This window comes from Prionailurus bengalensis, chromosome A2 (assembly GCF_016509475.1).
Source record: "Prionailurus bengalensis isolate Pbe53 chromosome A2, Fcat_Pben_1.1_paternal_pri, whole genome shotgun sequence".
Lineage (NCBI taxonomy): Eukaryota > Metazoa > Chordata > Mammalia > Carnivora > Felidae > Prionailurus > Prionailurus bengalensis.
The window spans coordinates 22,479,236-22,495,795 of record NC_057348.1 but is presented as its reverse complement, the minus strand read 5'-3'; the positions used below and the strand labels follow the sequence as shown (position 1 = coordinate 22,495,795).

At 46.9% G+C, this 16,560-nt stretch overlaps 1 protein-coding gene across 1 annotated transcript; it reads right to left on the bottom strand.

The window, feature by feature from the left end:
* Positions 1 to 922: 922 nt before the first annotated feature.
* Positions 923 to 16,551, bottom strand: IL17RB (interleukin 17 receptor B). Its single transcript, XM_043587657.1, has 11 exons — positions 16,401 to 16,551; positions 14,141 to 14,165; positions 13,257 to 13,397; positions 11,258 to 11,385; positions 10,679 to 10,805; positions 8,754 to 8,801; positions 7,236 to 7,378; positions 6,789 to 6,857; positions 5,648 to 5,747; positions 4,183 to 4,281; positions 923 to 3,025 (listed from the first exon to the last, which is right to left on the bottom strand). Exons 1-11 carry the CDS (start codon positions 16,458 to 16,460, stop codon positions 2,511 to 2,513), a joined length of 1,455 nt encoding a protein of 484 aa, XP_043443592.1. The 5' UTR covers positions 16,461 to 16,551; the 3' UTR covers positions 923 to 2,510.
* Between the last annotated feature and the right edge of the window lie 9 nt (positions 16,552 to 16,560).

The window sequence follows — 16,560 nt, the reverse complement described above, 5'->3', positions numbered from 1 at the left end:
TATATGACTCATGTACCTGAATCCTGAGAACTGTCCAGTCATGCCATTTCCCTCATGTGTTACAGCAGGCACACATGTTGTGACTCCTCTGTGCTCTTGGAATTCCAAATAAGAAGAAAAAAAGTTTTTTTCTTTTTTTCTGTTGGATTACAAAAAAGATAGTGACCACAGAGGTTTGGATTTCCAGAGGCAAAGATTTAAAGCTGGGTGGGCCGGCTTTTGTTACCTGACATGCTTCCAGGTGGGCTTGGGGAAAGAAAACCGTCATTATCTGACCAAAACAACAAAAACTGAGAAGGAAAATTCATTTCCTTCCTAAAGCCAAATAGAAATAATTCAGGTATAATTTCGAGTTAACTTCTGTTGTAATTACTACTAACTTAGTCATTGAGCCCCCCAGTTTTCCTATACCTGAGGAACGAAGAGAAAGGTCTTGGAGCTCTTTGTGCCCAGTACGATTATTTGACCTTAATCTGTGAGCAATCTGAAGCAAAATCTCAGTACAGACAGCTAGTAGCACCAGTGGTCCAGGCCTTGGTGAAGCCTTCCTGGCCCCACCCAGGAAGAGAAGGCATTGTCTGGAGATGGGAGTCAGTCAGCAAGCACAGCACTAGAGGCTCAGAGACCTGGGGGCCTGGGAGAGTCCCGGATCCCTGCCACCCCCTGCTGGGTACCTGCTCCCACCATCTGCTCATCCAGAACTGGAGATGGAGGGGGACAGAGAGACAGAAGTAGGGATGGATAAGAGACAGAAGGAAGAGTAGAATATAGAAAAAGAGAATAAGGGTGGTTAGAAGTCTTAGGATGTGGAGAAATGCTGGTACCAGATCATTTGCATAAATGGAAGCATCTTACATACCTGCTCAGTAGGTCAGGAACAGGGAAGAGCCCACCAGTATAAGAAAACAACTTTAACATGTTGGTACTATTGAAGATGTGTGCCTTCAATTTGAAAATTATGTGTTTTTGTTTTTTTTTTGACAAAATATACAATATTGATCTTATTTATGTATCTGGGCTGTTTCAACACAATTTATTAGTGGCTACCTAATTCCAAAAGCAAAATGTTAGTTTTGTTCATAATCTTTTTTTTACATAATAACATATTGTTGTTATAACTGGTAGATGTTGATTCAGAGGAAGTTGGTTTCTGATCCAAGTTTAGACATAAGCCATGTCCGTCTTCTTTTACCAGCACTTTATTAAGCACCATGAAAACAGATCATGACAAGTGAGCTTAACCACATTAAACATATTGTCTCAGCCATTACTAAGTATCTGCTTGGGAAGCTGAACATGGTGAGTTTTCACTCTGTGCTTCCTTATTTTGGTTTTTATTTTATCCATAAGACATGTATTAGAAGGGGTGGCATGGCCCTTTAAGGATAGTTTTGACACTTCACAAATATATTTTAACATTCATCCACCTGAAACTGAGCCACGTTCTAGAGCAGATACAGGATTGTATGTGTGAAAGACCAGCAATCTTAGAAAAATGGGCATAACATAAATATAAATAATATATATAGCCCCTTGGTAACCTCTGCATTAAAAAGATGCTTTTAGAGAAAGAAGTTGGAAGACTTAAAATATCATACATTTCTATGTCATGGAACTCTATGGTAATTTAAACCATTATAACTGATTTATAAAAGACTACTTCAAGAGGGCTAACTTTCTAAAGAGCAGGAACGATTTGTGTTTTGAACATGAAAAGTTAACATAATAACCAAGAAACTGAACTCTTGACGTGACCTCTAATAGGTAACTTTGAGCAAAAGTTGATAGGAGGTCTGCAAGTAATGTATATTGGTGTCCATGTTAAAAGTCACCTGTACAAGAATCAGACAGGTCACGAATTAGTTCAGAGAGGTCCTATACAAGTGCCAAATAGTATGAGCAGTTACCTGTATGCTATGTTATCTGGCCAACAGAGATGAGTTCAGCTCGTTATTCCCTATTCTGTTTTTTTAAAATAGTTTTTGTATGTAATAGAGGGTTTTTCACCTATGAAGTTACTTGAGTGAATTAGTGAAGCCTTCTTAAATTTGATACTCATTAAGTTTAGAAGGTTACAGAAGTAAAGTTTTACCTACAGTGCAGTGCATGGACTGTTCAAGATTGGATGTTTGGCTGGAAGATGCTTTATCACTGCATTATCAAAATGGTTATAATTTTGCATTATTACTCTCCTTGATTTTGATTTAGCTTTATAATTATAAATTTAGTTTCTGTCCTTTAGTTAACGCTACAGTAGTTAGTATTTATAACAGTTTTATTGGCATGAAAGTTTTGATTAAGCTAAGGCATATGTATTTAGTTATGAATCCTCCCTATATTCCTATTGCTAAATAAAGCAGGTGTATGTAAAATCCTCCCTGCACGTAGTCCATACAGAAACTTTAGAATCCTGAGATGCTTTCCCCCTATAATGTGGAGGAGTAGGAAGGCTTCAGGGCCCCTCACTTCTGGGTGGCCTACATGGAACAGGCTGTCAGCCTCTTTCCCGCTCACATGTGCTGCTCGACACGGAGAAGTTCTGTACAGAAAGCAGGAGCATCCTTCATGAGGCGGTACTTGGGGCAGACACTGAGTGCACTGTACTCATCTTTGGTATCTGCCTCTCTAAAATAGACCACCATGTATTTGTGAAGGGGAGTCTGGTTTCTCAGATCGCTGCAGAAGAGGTTAAAGGCAAGGGGGAACAGGTCTTGGGAGTTCTCATGGGGGCTGCCCTCACTCTTGTCACAGGTACTATCACACATGGTGTTGACGTCATTGGAAAGTAGGAAAATGATTTTATCCACTGCTTTCTTCTGAGTGGTAAGCCACTGCACTGGACCCATCTCCGCTATTTTCTTTTTCTGCCACTCTTCAAGAATAACCTCGCTTCTGCAGTGGTTTTGAAGAAATTCAGTGAAGTGACACACTGTGTGATGGAAGCATATTTCAGATGGGTAAACCACAAGAACCTTAATGGGGGCCAGGAGGGTGGCAGTAGGGAAGGAGGCCTTCTTGATCCTTTCTGTGGGGGGAAGAGAGCATTTGTTAGCTAGGAACGGCACACAGCAGGCCGTCACTCTAATCTGAACCACCACTAGTAAATGAACCCCAGCGAGGGAATATTGGCTGAGCACCAGGGACGTTGTTACTGCCAGCAAGGAAAATACCCCCCCAATGTTCCTTTTGAACATACCACCTGAAACACACTGATGCTCAACACAACCTTCAAGATGCTCTAAATGATGTATTTTCAAGTCCCCATCACTACATCAGTCTTCTTAACCCATATCTTTTCAAATGAAGTCACAGAAACTGTTTAGGTTGGAGGTACTTTGTTTTAGGTGGGTGGTTCTAACCAGTATTACATAGTGTCCTATATAAACAGGGCTACCTGACCTGTGCCCTTCACATCACATTTTGAATTAAGTCAACTCAGTAATTGATCCATCTGATGCCTGCAAATGGTAGTCTTTGTGTAGTTGTGTTAGGTTAACTGGTACCCCATTTCAGCTGGAACTTGACTGGAATTCTGTACGTGCTACAGAACAGAAACTACATATGAAAGTACTATAACTAATACAGGCCAGATCATATCCCCTGAATAGAAGTATTCCCAAGGTCAGGGTTCCACATGGCTTTCTTACTTAGGTTATGAGATTAATCTTGTTCTGTCCACAACATCACAAAGGACTCATACGGTAAAAGGAGAAGCAGTGGGCTTCCTTCTCGCATGTATCTGTATAAATACTCTGACTTCTGTATTTAAGTTCTTGATGTTTAAAGAGTTGGCAAGGACCCTGAGGTACACGAATTCAAGTGAGTGTTGTTCTTATGCTATGGGACAATTATTTTTAAAAAGTAGGAACTAGCTTGGAATACCTGTTACAGGCAAAAATGTAATTCGCTATTCGCTGTCTTGTGCCCACTGTAGTGCTTGTAGGTGCCCCAATGGTAAAAATGAAACCGGTGGTAGTCACCGGATCGAGAGGTCCCCATCCCTCCTTTGCCTTGGTGGTTGTGACTAAGTCATCATTATCAGTATTTTTGGAGAGTTCTAGGGCATTACATCAGTGCTCTTGCCTTGATGCCAAAATGTAACTGCTTCTGGAGGAGTCTTTTAAAAAATTCACTGTTATTTCCTCATTCAGGTTTCTTTAAAGAACTAATCATAACACTTACTGTGCCTCCATATTACGTAGATCCCAGCCGCCAGCAATGCTGTGGCCCCCAGCAGGGCTGGGAGGAGGAAAGGCTGCCAGCCACCCATCATGCTTCTGCCTGGAGAAAACAAAGTTGATTTACTTTCAGCAAAACAAAGCCAAATTTATCTCCTATTTGGAAACAAGATTTTTACTCTATACTCTGTAGCAGTTTAGATTTCTTTTTTTTTTTTTTTAACGTTTATTTTTGAGACAGAGAGAGACAGAGCATGAATGGGGGCAGGGTCAGAGAGAGGGAGGCACAGAATCGGAAGCAGGCTCCAGGCTCCGAGCTGTCAGCACAGAGCCCAACGCGGGGCTCGAACTCGTGAACCGCGAGATCATGACCTGAGCCGAAGTCGGACACTTAACCGACTGAGCCACCCAGGTGCCCCGAAGTTTAGATTCCTATTAACACCAAGGGTCAGTAGATCTCTAGGGGGTCTGCAGATTGGTGCATTTTTCCGTAGAGTGTCCAGGCCATTTGTTAGATTCTCAAAAGGGATATAGGACCCAGGAGGTTAAAGTTCTGCCAAAATCATTTTGGCTTCTTACTGCACTTACATACAGGCATTTTCACCCTGGTAACCAGAGTTTGCATTCAGGTTTTTTGTTCTTTGATGAATTGATGTTATTCTCAGTGTGATTACTTAATACATGGGACACACAGATGCCATTTTTCAAGGCTGTTTTGTTAGACTGACAAACACGGTGGGTAATGCCACCTCCCACAGGAATATCTGTCAGGTAAGCTCAGGAATCCATAGGCACTGTGCCCACACAGAAGTCAGGACTGTTAGGTACCTAGGTTGTCAGTTTGTTGGGCTGAGTTTCTGAGAGTAACACTTTGCAACTTTTGACTCCAGCCCGGGCTAGTTCTGGGAACATTTGTCTGTCTGTAATAAGAGAACTACCATCTCTAAATCCAGAAGGACATTTTCCCCAAATATGCTGCTGTCAGGCATCAATGAGGTGTGTCTTTGGGGGCCAATATTGCTAATTTGTGGCTGAGTGACCATATCAAATTACAGGAACAGGCCGGGCCACTGAGGCTGGTAAGAAAATCACAGTGCGGTGAAATGCACATTCCCTCATGGACTCAGTCCTTTAGCGTCACTGACTTTTCAGTAGGTCCTTGTAGCACAATGAACATCCATTCTGCGCTGTTTATTTTTCCCCCTTCTTGTGTGCATCCTGTTTCATAAAGGATCTTGTGGTGGATTCGCAAATGAAGCCCCCATTCCCGATCAGCTGTCAGGGCCTCTGGCACGGCGGTGTGGACATCTTCCCCTGCACCCCAGCCCCTCACCGTGTACACAGCAGGGGCTCCTGCACCCTCCTGCAGGTGCATGCCCACCCTGGCCCGTATTGAATGGGGTAGTGCTGCTGGGCCTCTCAGGCCCTGAACCTCTCTGATCACCCTGCACAAATGGCTGGGCACTTACGACCATCCAGCGGGAAGGAGATGCCAGTCTGTGGGCAAAGCACAACTGTTCCTTTGCGTCGGATGCAGTCATTGCCACAAGTATGGAAATACGGAGTCAGCTGAGGGAAAAACAAGAGGCTTGGGAAGCTCGCATCATGCTTCAGAGCAGAAGCTCAGCATAATGCCTACTCCCACCAAAATGTCTCCCCCCTTTCTCTCCTGGTTTGAACCGCACCCCCACCCCAGCATTGTAATAGGGTGAAAAAAAAAAAAACAAAACACATTTTTTGCCTTGGTCACACTTCCATAACAAAGCCCTAAAATCCAAACCAGCAACCTGAGACCAAACACCTGACTCCTGAATTGTGAATGTAAACTTTGTACATGTTGCTAACATGTTGGCTTCCTTATCTAAAAGGGTTAGGTCACAGCCTAATACATATACAAATATTTCCTCTAAAAAAAAAAAAACACAACCTGGAGCAGTGGAGCTCCTATTGACAGATATATCCTCCGGGACTAGGAAAGTCTGGTTCCCTGGAAAAGGGGTGCAGTCACAATATGCAGACAGGTATCTGCTCCCTCTGGCGTGCCTGAGTGCTACCTTTATGTTCCAGGGAATGAAAAACAAAAGCTCCTTATGCCTTGGGTGTGGCTGTGTCCCTCTATGACCCTCCATGTCCCCACATCATAAACTCGGAGCTGAAAGAGACCTGAGAGCATCTGTCCGGGCCAGCTTCCTGTTTTCCAGCTGACTAGACTCATGCCGAGAGGACAGGCAGCTGCCCTTCAAAGTTCATACGCTGCTCGAAACCCAAACCTTCTGATTTTAAATCCTTTGTTGCTTCATTTTGCAGTTAAAACCGAAACTTGGGAAAATTAAATGGTACTCCTGTCTCGGAAGTTCTCTGAGGCTCTGTGACTAAAACAGAAAGTCAATAGCCACTAATAAAAGCAAAAGGGATCATGGCCCGAAGGTTTGCTTCCACCTTTGCCTCCATAACGAATGAGGCAAGGGTTCCCCACTTGTTGCTTAGTGCGGGCAGCCGGCAGAAGCGAACCGGGGGTGGGAGCTCATCAGCGCCCATGACCGGTGGCCTGTGTAGCAGCAGCCAGTCCCCCAGCGCCCCTGCCCTCGCGGACGTCTCGGTGAGCCTTACCTGGACCATAGCACCTTCACTCTCCCCAGTCACCGGGATCACCACAGAAGTTCGCGTTGGGGGTTTGTTCTGGGGTAGATTGAATGAGACAGCATGGAGAATCATGAGCCAGGGGAGTGAGAACCAAGATTGCCAGTGAAAAGACTGCTCTTCCCAAACTGACTCAACTCCTCAGACTCTGCGTGAATAAGCATTCATTTCCTACTTTAGATACGTCTACCTCTGGTTGGTTTTAGATTCCCAGGGACAGTTGCAGGGATGTTCCCAGGGACTTGTGTTCATTTGTTAAAGGAGTCAAAACAGCCCCGCACACCTAGATCAGGGACCCACCCGCCTGTGCCGTTACAATGGAGAGCCTGTCCAGGGAATCCTAGGGGACCTGCATTTTCCTCATCAGCAAGGTGAGCAAGGCTGGGGGTGGTGTTAGGAAACGAAGGGAAGAGGTACCTCCAGCACGTTAGAAAACCCGATTACAATGCGATTTTGGATGAGAGCCATGTATTTGTTTCCAAGGGGGCTGGTTGTAAAATTCACTTCCACCACCGTCTTGTTCTTCTTACAGGCAGTGACGTTGGGATCCCACAGACTTCCTGAGTCCAGAGAGAATCACATGGACGGTGTTGCAAACTGCCCCTCATTTAAGTCTCCCAAAGGGCTTGGCCAAAACATATCTAAGTTCTCTGGCATGCGTGCATCCAAGGGCTCTCTGCACAGTGTACCTTTTACTAGTCCTTGCTCCCAGCATCGCAAAGTACCTGCTGCCCAAGAAAGTTTAGGGGCCCCATATCACCACTTTGCTGAGATAGCTTCCCTGGGCTGGGGGCGGGGGGTGGTGTTGGAGGCACAGATGGGGTTCTACTACTCCCTTCAATTCTCAACATCCATTTTGAGTTAAGGGTTGAGGTCAGCATTTTTTCCTTTCCAGGATGGGGAGGAGGAGCCCCAGGCCAGAAGACATGTTTAAGGTTATAGAGCAAGTGGATACCCTGACAGGCCTACTCAGTGAGACAAAGTCAGTTGTTTGATTTTTGGGACTTGCAAATCAGTACCAGGTTAATTTCCAGGAACAGAAGAGATGGGAGTGTGTGGTGTTTTCCCCATGGGGGAGAGCATGTCAGGCCCTAGCTCAGAACCGTCTTTGGAGGGGGGGGTCTAGGACTGATGGAAGGCCCTCAGAGCTCCCCACACCCACTGTGCCCTCCACAATCCAGATCTCTTTTGGTGGGAGGCAAGAAAGGAAGCATAAAGCTCCAAGTCTGCCTTCCACGAAGGAGTCTGTGTGCAGTTCAGTCTGATGGGGTGCACAGGGATGTCCGCTGGGTTGGGGGTGCGTAAAAGATGGGGATTGGTTCCCTCATGTGCCACTAGCCTCATTAGCATCATAAGACTGTATTACCCAGAAATTTACAAGCACCCTTGTAAAATCCTTGGAAATCGGACACTTAGGACTGATTATCTTCAAGATACTTATTTCAAAACTCCAAGGGTAGAGGCAGATTCTAATAGTTTAGCCTGTGAGAGGTGAACTCCAGTGAAGACACAAGTTGAGAATATGCTTTGAGGTCATTACTTTAGCTAACACTCCCACCTCGAATGCTTGCTAATCCAAATGGAAGGTTCATTGGGCCCCCAGGGCCAGAGGTCAGTGGAAGGACTTACAGATTCCCCTCCAGTCAGGAAGGGCCTCCAATCAGCACCACTGTAAGTGCAGTTTGTACAGCGGGTGTTTTTCTCTGACTGTTGGCTCACTACCTAAACCTACTCAGAATAGGTCCTTCTCTGGACAGGCTGCTTGACTGAGTCGGCACAGTGCTGGCCAGGAGTGCTGGCCAGGGATCAGCCCTCTCCGTGCAACTTGGACACAGAACTCCCCTGCTCTGGGCCTCAGTTTCTTCATGGAAGATGGATTGGGTTGTGCTGGCTCCAGTTTCCTCTAATGACAAAAGCAAGCATGTATTTACTTACCTGCCTTGATGCACTTTTTTTGGTATTTCATTATGTGGTCTAGGCAGCCTGGAGATTTGAATGGAAGTTTTTACGTTAGAAAAAGGGATCTCTGCTTCACTCCCTCACCAGCAAGCACACATGCACACATGCTTACCACACTTGTAACAAACTGCCAGAATACTCAAGATGTGAGGTAAGATAGCAAATTTAAATGGGACGCTAACATTTGGCATTTGGTGGTTAAACAGAAGACTACCCACGAAGTGATAACCAGAGTCTAATTTAAATACAACCTTTATCAGAATAGTATCTATGATCCCCGGGAGAAGACTTGAACCTTTGAAAAGGTTTGATAATATATGTAAATACCGCCTCTTCCAGGAAGTGGAACTCAATCCACCCCACACCCCTACCCCAGAATAGGGGGACATTTAGTCATTTGCTTTTTTAAAAAAGTCATAGTAGAGAAATGGAAAATCAGTAGATTTACAAGGGAGATGCCTGGCAGGTACCACTTAACCAAGTGACGATGGTGAACATGACCAGTGACGTGGTGTGTATGTCACCCGCCCCTGATAGGAAGCGAGGACAAGGACACTCGACCTCTGCACTGTCTCTCCAAAAACTCACACCCCCAATCTAATCAGGAGACAAATATCAGACAAACCCAGACTAGGGGACGTTCTGCAGGATGCCTGGCCGGCACCCTAGATTGTCAAGGTCCTGAAGAACAAAGGAAGACTCAAACCTGTTACCAGAGGAGACCGAGGGACACGAGGACTAAATGGGACTGGCACAGAAAGAGGGCATTCATGGAAAAGCAGGTGACATCCAAATAAAGTCTGGAGTTTAGTTAATAGGGATGTACCCATGTTGGTTTCTTAGCTTTGATAAACGTACCACGGTGACATCAAAGGTGAATGAATGATGGGGGAAACTGCCTGAGAGCTATATGGGGATCCTTTGGACATCCACACAGTTCTTTTTATTATCTTTGCAACTTTTCTGTAAAGCTAAAATTACTCCAAAATAAGACATTTATGTTTTTTAAAATGGGGTTTGGTCGCATCAAGAAAGCTGGAAACTACTATGTAGTAAGTTGTTGGGCAAAAAGAACACCCTGGACCACACTCTCAAAGAACAGCAAGGAATCAGAAATTTACCCCATTTGGCTTGGACACCTTGCCAGAGGCAGAGGACAGGAGTGGAGTACAGAACAGGTGACCCAGGTGAGGGTGGCATGGGAACCACTGTAGCCGGCACCATGCTGGCCCCTCTACACATGACACACGATCCTGTCTCATCCGCGTGGCAGCCCCGTGTGTGACCCTGAAGGTGTGATACTGGAGGGCTGGTTGTGTGCTGTAGCATAGGGGAAATAACCCAGCGTTCAACCCAGTGCCACCTGCATTTCACTGACAGCCCCGGGGGCCGACTGGGGTCCATGGGTCCTCAGAGACCCAGCCACTCCTCAACACCACAGCCAGTGAGGAAGCCAGCCGACACTGGAGCCCACATTGTACCCACAACATTCTGCATTAGTGGCAGATGGTTAAAGTCACTGATCAAGAAGGCCCAGGGTTGGGACGTCAGCTTCACTCTTCCTGTGTGTGTAACCCAGGGCAAGTCACTTAAGCTCTCAATGTCTTCATCTATCCAACAACCTCAGGGCTGTTGGAAGCTTTGGTGACAGGATCCACATCAGGTGCTCAGCTGGTGCCTGACACACAGGAACAGGCTTTTCCCTACTTTTTATCTGACTTCCTCCTCTCCCCCACTCTGTGAGTGAGGCATAGTCACTACTGTGTCTCACGAGGAAACCAGACTCGGCGAAGTCAAATGCCTTGTCGAGGCACCCCAGCCTCTCTGTGCCAAAACCACACACCAGACAGCAAGCATCCCCGCAAGACAGAGGATGACAGAGGGAGGAGTGAGGGAGTTACCTGGTGAGGTGAAATTCACAGACATGGAGGGGCTGTCTTCATTCATATTTGCATTGGGGATATTGTGGGCCCCAATGAAGTAGACTGTGTTCAGCTCCACAGGAAAACCTACGTAGGAAAACGTCCACTGCAAGGCAAAGCAAAGAACCCCTGAATTCCCAAAGCACTGCAACGCAGAAATGTAGTGCCTTTGTGTGCTGCCCTTTCCATTTATAATTGCATTCCTTTACCTACTGCTGAAACTTCTGTCTCCAGCTGATGTTTACTACGGGAACAGAGCTCACACCATTTGCCAGTGTAAGTCACAGAATCAGAGAAGTATAAACTTTGAGAGCCAGGATATAATTTAAGTTCAGCTCCCCTCACTTTGTGGATGGGGAAACTGAGGCCCAGAGATGCTGACTTGCCCACGGCACACAGCCCAGAAGTGGCCAAAAATAGGATTTGAACCCAGGCATCCTACTCCAGGCTCCAAGCTGTGGCTGCTGAGCAGCCTGTGTGTACTGCACGTCACGTCTGCCCCCCAAGCAAAGGGGCGAGCTTTAATGACAATTAGCCGAAGTGCCTCAGCGCGCTCACTCTGCCGCCAGAGGGTCTGGTCTGAGTCTGGAAGGCTTCTGTGTAATTGCACCTCACGCAGCTGTAGGACTGGAGGTTACTCTTGCCTGTCACGCAGATCTTGGTGGCCTTCAACAAGCGGATGCTGGCTGCAGAGACAGGCAAGAAGGCAGCTGTTTATTTAGCACCTACTATGCAGCCAGCTTGATGCTGGAGGGTTTACATGCCTTATCCCAGTTCATATTCACAACAGTCCTGTAAGGTAGGCACCTTTGCTGTCCTCTGTTTACAGATAGGGTGAGTGAGGCTTGGGGGATTTCAGGGAGCACTGCCTAAGCTTACAAAGCTCATCAGTGGCAGATATGGATTTAACTCCAAAACCCAAGCTCTTTCCTCCTCACTGGTAACCCTCAATTTCACAGGATCCTGCAAAGGGGACTCTGGCTCTGCACTACCGTGGGTGTCTTTTAAAAGGAACAGGCCCCTCAGAGTGTCATCACCAAACCATGCTGTTCTGACTGCCCCTCCCTCCCCCTATTCCCTGCCTGGAAGGCTGACCACTCCTTCAAGGCCAAGCTCTCCTGTAATAACAGCTAACAAATGCAAATGCTCACTCTGTACTCGGTGTAGGGCCACTGCCTCACTGCACCACCTAGTTACAGTGCTCCCTGAGGACCCTCGCCAGCTCCCCGCTGCCTCCACCCCATTCAGATGGAGCACAGCTCCTTCTGGGACCCCCTGACACTGAGCCTGTGCCCCTCTGTTTGCCTCCCCCAGTCCTCTGAGAGCCCTACTGGGTGGGAACGGTGGCCGCCTCACCTCTCTGTGCCTGGCATTCCTGAATTCCTGACTTGATGGAATTGAACTGAATTGAGCGGGTGGAAAGCAGAGACATGGGCTTTAGGCCCCCAGGATTGGTTCATTGAAAGAACTTGCAAGCTGCCTTGGGGGAAATGCCAGGACTTTCATGGTGCCATTTGGGAAACAGAAATGTACCTGAGCCAGCACTTTTCCTAAACTTGGTGGTGGTTGGGGGCTGGGGCGGGGGAGAGGGAAATCATCACTCTGCACTTACTCTGTTTTCTTCCACAAGATATAACAAAACCAAAGAGTACACAGATCATAAGTAGACCACATGATGGGTTGTCACACTCACGTAGCCAGTACCCAGGCTGAGAAACACACCAGGAATGCCCTTCGTGCTGTCAGTTGCTCCCTACCCAAGAAGAACCACTACTGTGGCTTCCAACCACTTAGTTTTGCATTCAGATGTGGATGTGGACTCTGGAATCTGGTGTCTTATATTTGTGAGATTCATTCATCCATACTGTGTTTAGTGACAGATCATCATACTCATTGCTGCATCGGGTTGGTTCTGTGATTCCAATTCTACTGTCAGGCATTTGATGCATTCCATTTTTTGGCTGTTATGAATAATGCTACCAAGAATAATCTAGTACAGCAGCACCCCACCCCCTTAGTCACAGGGGATATGTTCCAAGACCCCCAGTGGATGCCTAAAACTGTGGAGAGTACTGAACCCTATCTACATTTTTTTCCGATACACACATACCTATGATAAAGTTTAATTTATAAATCAGGCACAACAAGAGATTAACAATAGTTGATAATAAAATAGAACAATTATAACAACAGACTGTAATAAAAGTTATGTGAATGTGATCTCTATCTGAAAATATTGTGCTGTGCTCGTCCATCTTCTATGTGATGAGGTGAAGCAAGGTGAATGTGGTTGGTGCTGACATAGCATTAAGCTACTATGGACCTTCTGAAGATACGTCAGAAGGAGGACCGTCTGCTTCCAGCCTCTGGTTGACCATGAGTAACTGAAACCATGGAAAGTAAAACCACAGATAAGGGGGGACCACAGTATGTGGCTTTTGGTGCACTTGTGTATTTACAGTATTCTGTTTGGTTCCTGCCAGCGGTGGAATTAATGGGTCACACAATCTGCACTTTTCTGCTTTAGTAGATACTTTATTGCTTGATGCAGACTTACCATCTGCCCGGAGTACCCAGCTCACATTCATCAAAATTGAATAGTCCTCCATTGCAACTCTGCTTCTAACAGGTTCCACTCGGAGGTCCCTCAAGTCTCCTGGGGTCAGAGTGTGTTGGATCATCCACTCTGGAGACAGTCCTGGGAAGAGGCAAAACTGCCTAAGACGCTCTCCTCCCTGGCCCTACCCAACGCCATCTCCTCTGAGTGGCCCACCCCGATCCATCCTTCGCTCCCTATTCATCTCTTCTTCCTGCTAAGGCAGCACACGTCTCTTAGTGCTGGCTGATTTATGGCCAAGGAGATTGGTAACCTTCCGGCCCCACCCCACAGGGCACTTGGGACCACCCCATGCGCCTGTGCACTTAAGGATGTATTTAGCAAATTTGACATGCTTGTCCCTCATGTATCAGCCTGGACTCCAGCCAGCTGGCCCACACAACTCCCACTTCCTAATCACTGGTGGCCCCAACCCTCCTCCAGCTCACCTTTTTCCATCCACAATTCTTGGGCAGGAGCCCACTCATTCTTCAAAGGCTACCATCTCAAACACTCCTCCTTCTCTAAGACAGCTGCTTCCTGTTCTCCACTGTAAGTGACCTCCTTATCACAGCACTTGATCTCCCAGAGCGGCAGGCTTCACTTTCCACCATGAACGGGGATTCCGGCCCTGCCTGTGCCCCTCTTACTGGCCAGGAAGCCAGCCCATCTGAAACACTGGGAGCTCTGCCTTGCTGGGTAGAGGCTTCATCCACGTTGGCTAACAAAGCAATGTTTCACCCTCTCCCTGGTCTCCAATGACCCACTGCCTGGATTTGGGCCCTCTAAAAGTCCACTGTTCTGTCAGTATAAAGCCCCAAATACCCATTCCCTAGCACACCTACCAGGTTCAGAGCCACACTGAATGGTCTGCAAGAGAGAAAGAAACAAAGTATTGTGTTGAATGTCAGCAAACCATAAGCCTTCATTTGCCAAATTAGACAAAACACCATATTTTTCTTAAAATGAATATACAAGTGGCAAACTTTCAGAGAAAAGTTGGGCTGGTTCCACTTCAGTTTAGGGGAGACTAAGCTGGCCCATCGTAGGCTACGATAGACCTTAGATTAGCTATCAATATACTTAGATCCTCAAGCCTGCTCATCGCCACACTTAAAAACTAGAGTTGGGTCTCCACTCCTGTCTGTGCCTCACCCCCTTTCCCTGCTATAAGCAGGGGTGATCTGGACCATCATAAAGACCCCTTCCCACTCTAATGTTCAAGTGTAGATTTTGAGGACCATCCAGAGAACCTACTGATTCTCTCCAGGTTAAGGACTAGCTGTGCCAAGAAGATAAATGGAAGAAAGTTATGAATGCAATCCAAGGTGCTGTCCCAGTGTCTTTAAAATATTCCTTCTCTGATACAAAAGGACTCACCTGAGCTAGCTATTCAGAAAATCAAAAAGCAGTTGTGATTTCATCATGTTATCTTTTGAAAAGAGTTTTTAAAAACTCTTGATCATTAGTGCCCAAAAAGGCCAGTACTAAATCCTTTAGGGTTAATGGCTCATGTCATTTTAAGAAACAAATAATCAGTACTTTTGTTTTGGAAGAAAATACTGGATCTAAAATATTTAACTTTCAGGCAGCAGCAAGTTCCAGTGACAAGACCCTATACAGTAAAATTCAACCAGCTCTGGGGCACCTGGGTGGTGCAGTCAGTTAAGCGTCCGACTTCAGCCAGGTGTACGATCTCGCGGTCCGTGAGTTCGAGCCCCGCGTCGGGCTCTGGGCTGATGGCTCGGAGCCTGGAGCCTGTTTCAGATTCTGTGTCTCCCTCTCTCTCTGCCCCTCCCCCGTTCATGCTCTGTCTCTCTCTGTCCCAAAAATAAATAAAAAACGTTGAAAAAAAAAAAGTCAACCAGCTCTGGAGTCTGATCCCTCTCAGCCTGTACATTTCCAAACATCTCGTAAGACAGAAGGTAAAACTTTTGATGGTTTGAGTAATATGGGTTCGGGTGAAATCGTTAGTCCCTCATCTTTGTCTTTTTAAAGCTGAACTCCAAGTAATATCAGACATTTTTTTAAACAAGTAAGACACCATAGTGGGAGCTGAGTTCTTGTCAAAGGGCTGGTGAGACAAATTTTAGGAAGAAGCAAAGCAACAAGGAGAGTAGCTGGAGGCACCAGGGCACATGATCGGGGTTCATCTTTCCATAATCATGAACAAGTAACCACCATGTTTTACGCTCTATGCTAAGAGAGCAGGGATATAGTTTCAAATGCTGTTTCATAAGATTTTTCTTCACTACTGACCCAAGAGATTCCCTCAATCCTTCGAGGCACTGGGGAGAAAAGGAAACCAGCCAGAGTTCAACAGATTACTAGCTCCGGGTCATGGTACCCTAGCACAGCATCAATCAACATGGCAAAAGAGGGCAAGCAGTAATGGAGAAGCAGGGTTTTTTTTGTTTTGTTTTTTAACGTTTATTTATTTATTTTTGAGAGAGAGAGAGAGAGAGAGAGAGAGAGAGAGAAAGAGAGAGAGAATATTCCCTATAAGTATGGGAGGGGCAGAGAGAGAGAGAGAGAGAGAGACAGACAGACAGACAGACTGACAGAATCTAAAGCAGGCTCCAGGCTCTGAGCTAGCATCACAGAGCAGGACGCGGGGCTCGAACCCACGAATCCCGAGACCATGACCTGAGCCGAAGCCGGATGCTTCACCGACTGAGCCACCCAGGCGCCCCGAGAAGCAGTTCTTGTACCCAAAAGTGGGCAGACCTCGATTGCAAGCGTAACAATTAACAATATTGAGTGCCTACCATGTGCCAGGCTCTTTGCTGCTGCCTTGCAAGCCCTGTCGCTGTTCCTCACTAGACCCAAGTGAGTCTTCCTTCTACAGATGAAGACACCGAGCCTCAGTGAGCATAAATGACCGAATCCAGAACACCGGCTGGCATTTGAGCCCGGGGCCCTCTGATTCCGACGCCCCTGACTCGAGCCTGAAGCCCAGGACGGCGTGTCGGGCTGACCCAGAGGGCGCATGTGTGCCCCTTCCAGGGGGCCCTCGGAGAACAAGCATGAGATGGGGCGTCGGACGCCGTCAGGGTCGGGGCTCCAGGGAGGGAACGTGGGAAAGGGGCGCGGGCGGAGGCTTACCGGCTCCGTGGACACCAATCCCCAGCACAGCGCGGCCAGACTCAGCAGCGCTAGCGACATCGCGGAACCCACTTCAGCCCCCGGCCGGCCGCACTCTTATCACGCACCCGGGGCCATCCCTCGGGGCCCCGCCTCCCGCAGCACCGCCCCGGCCCCGCCG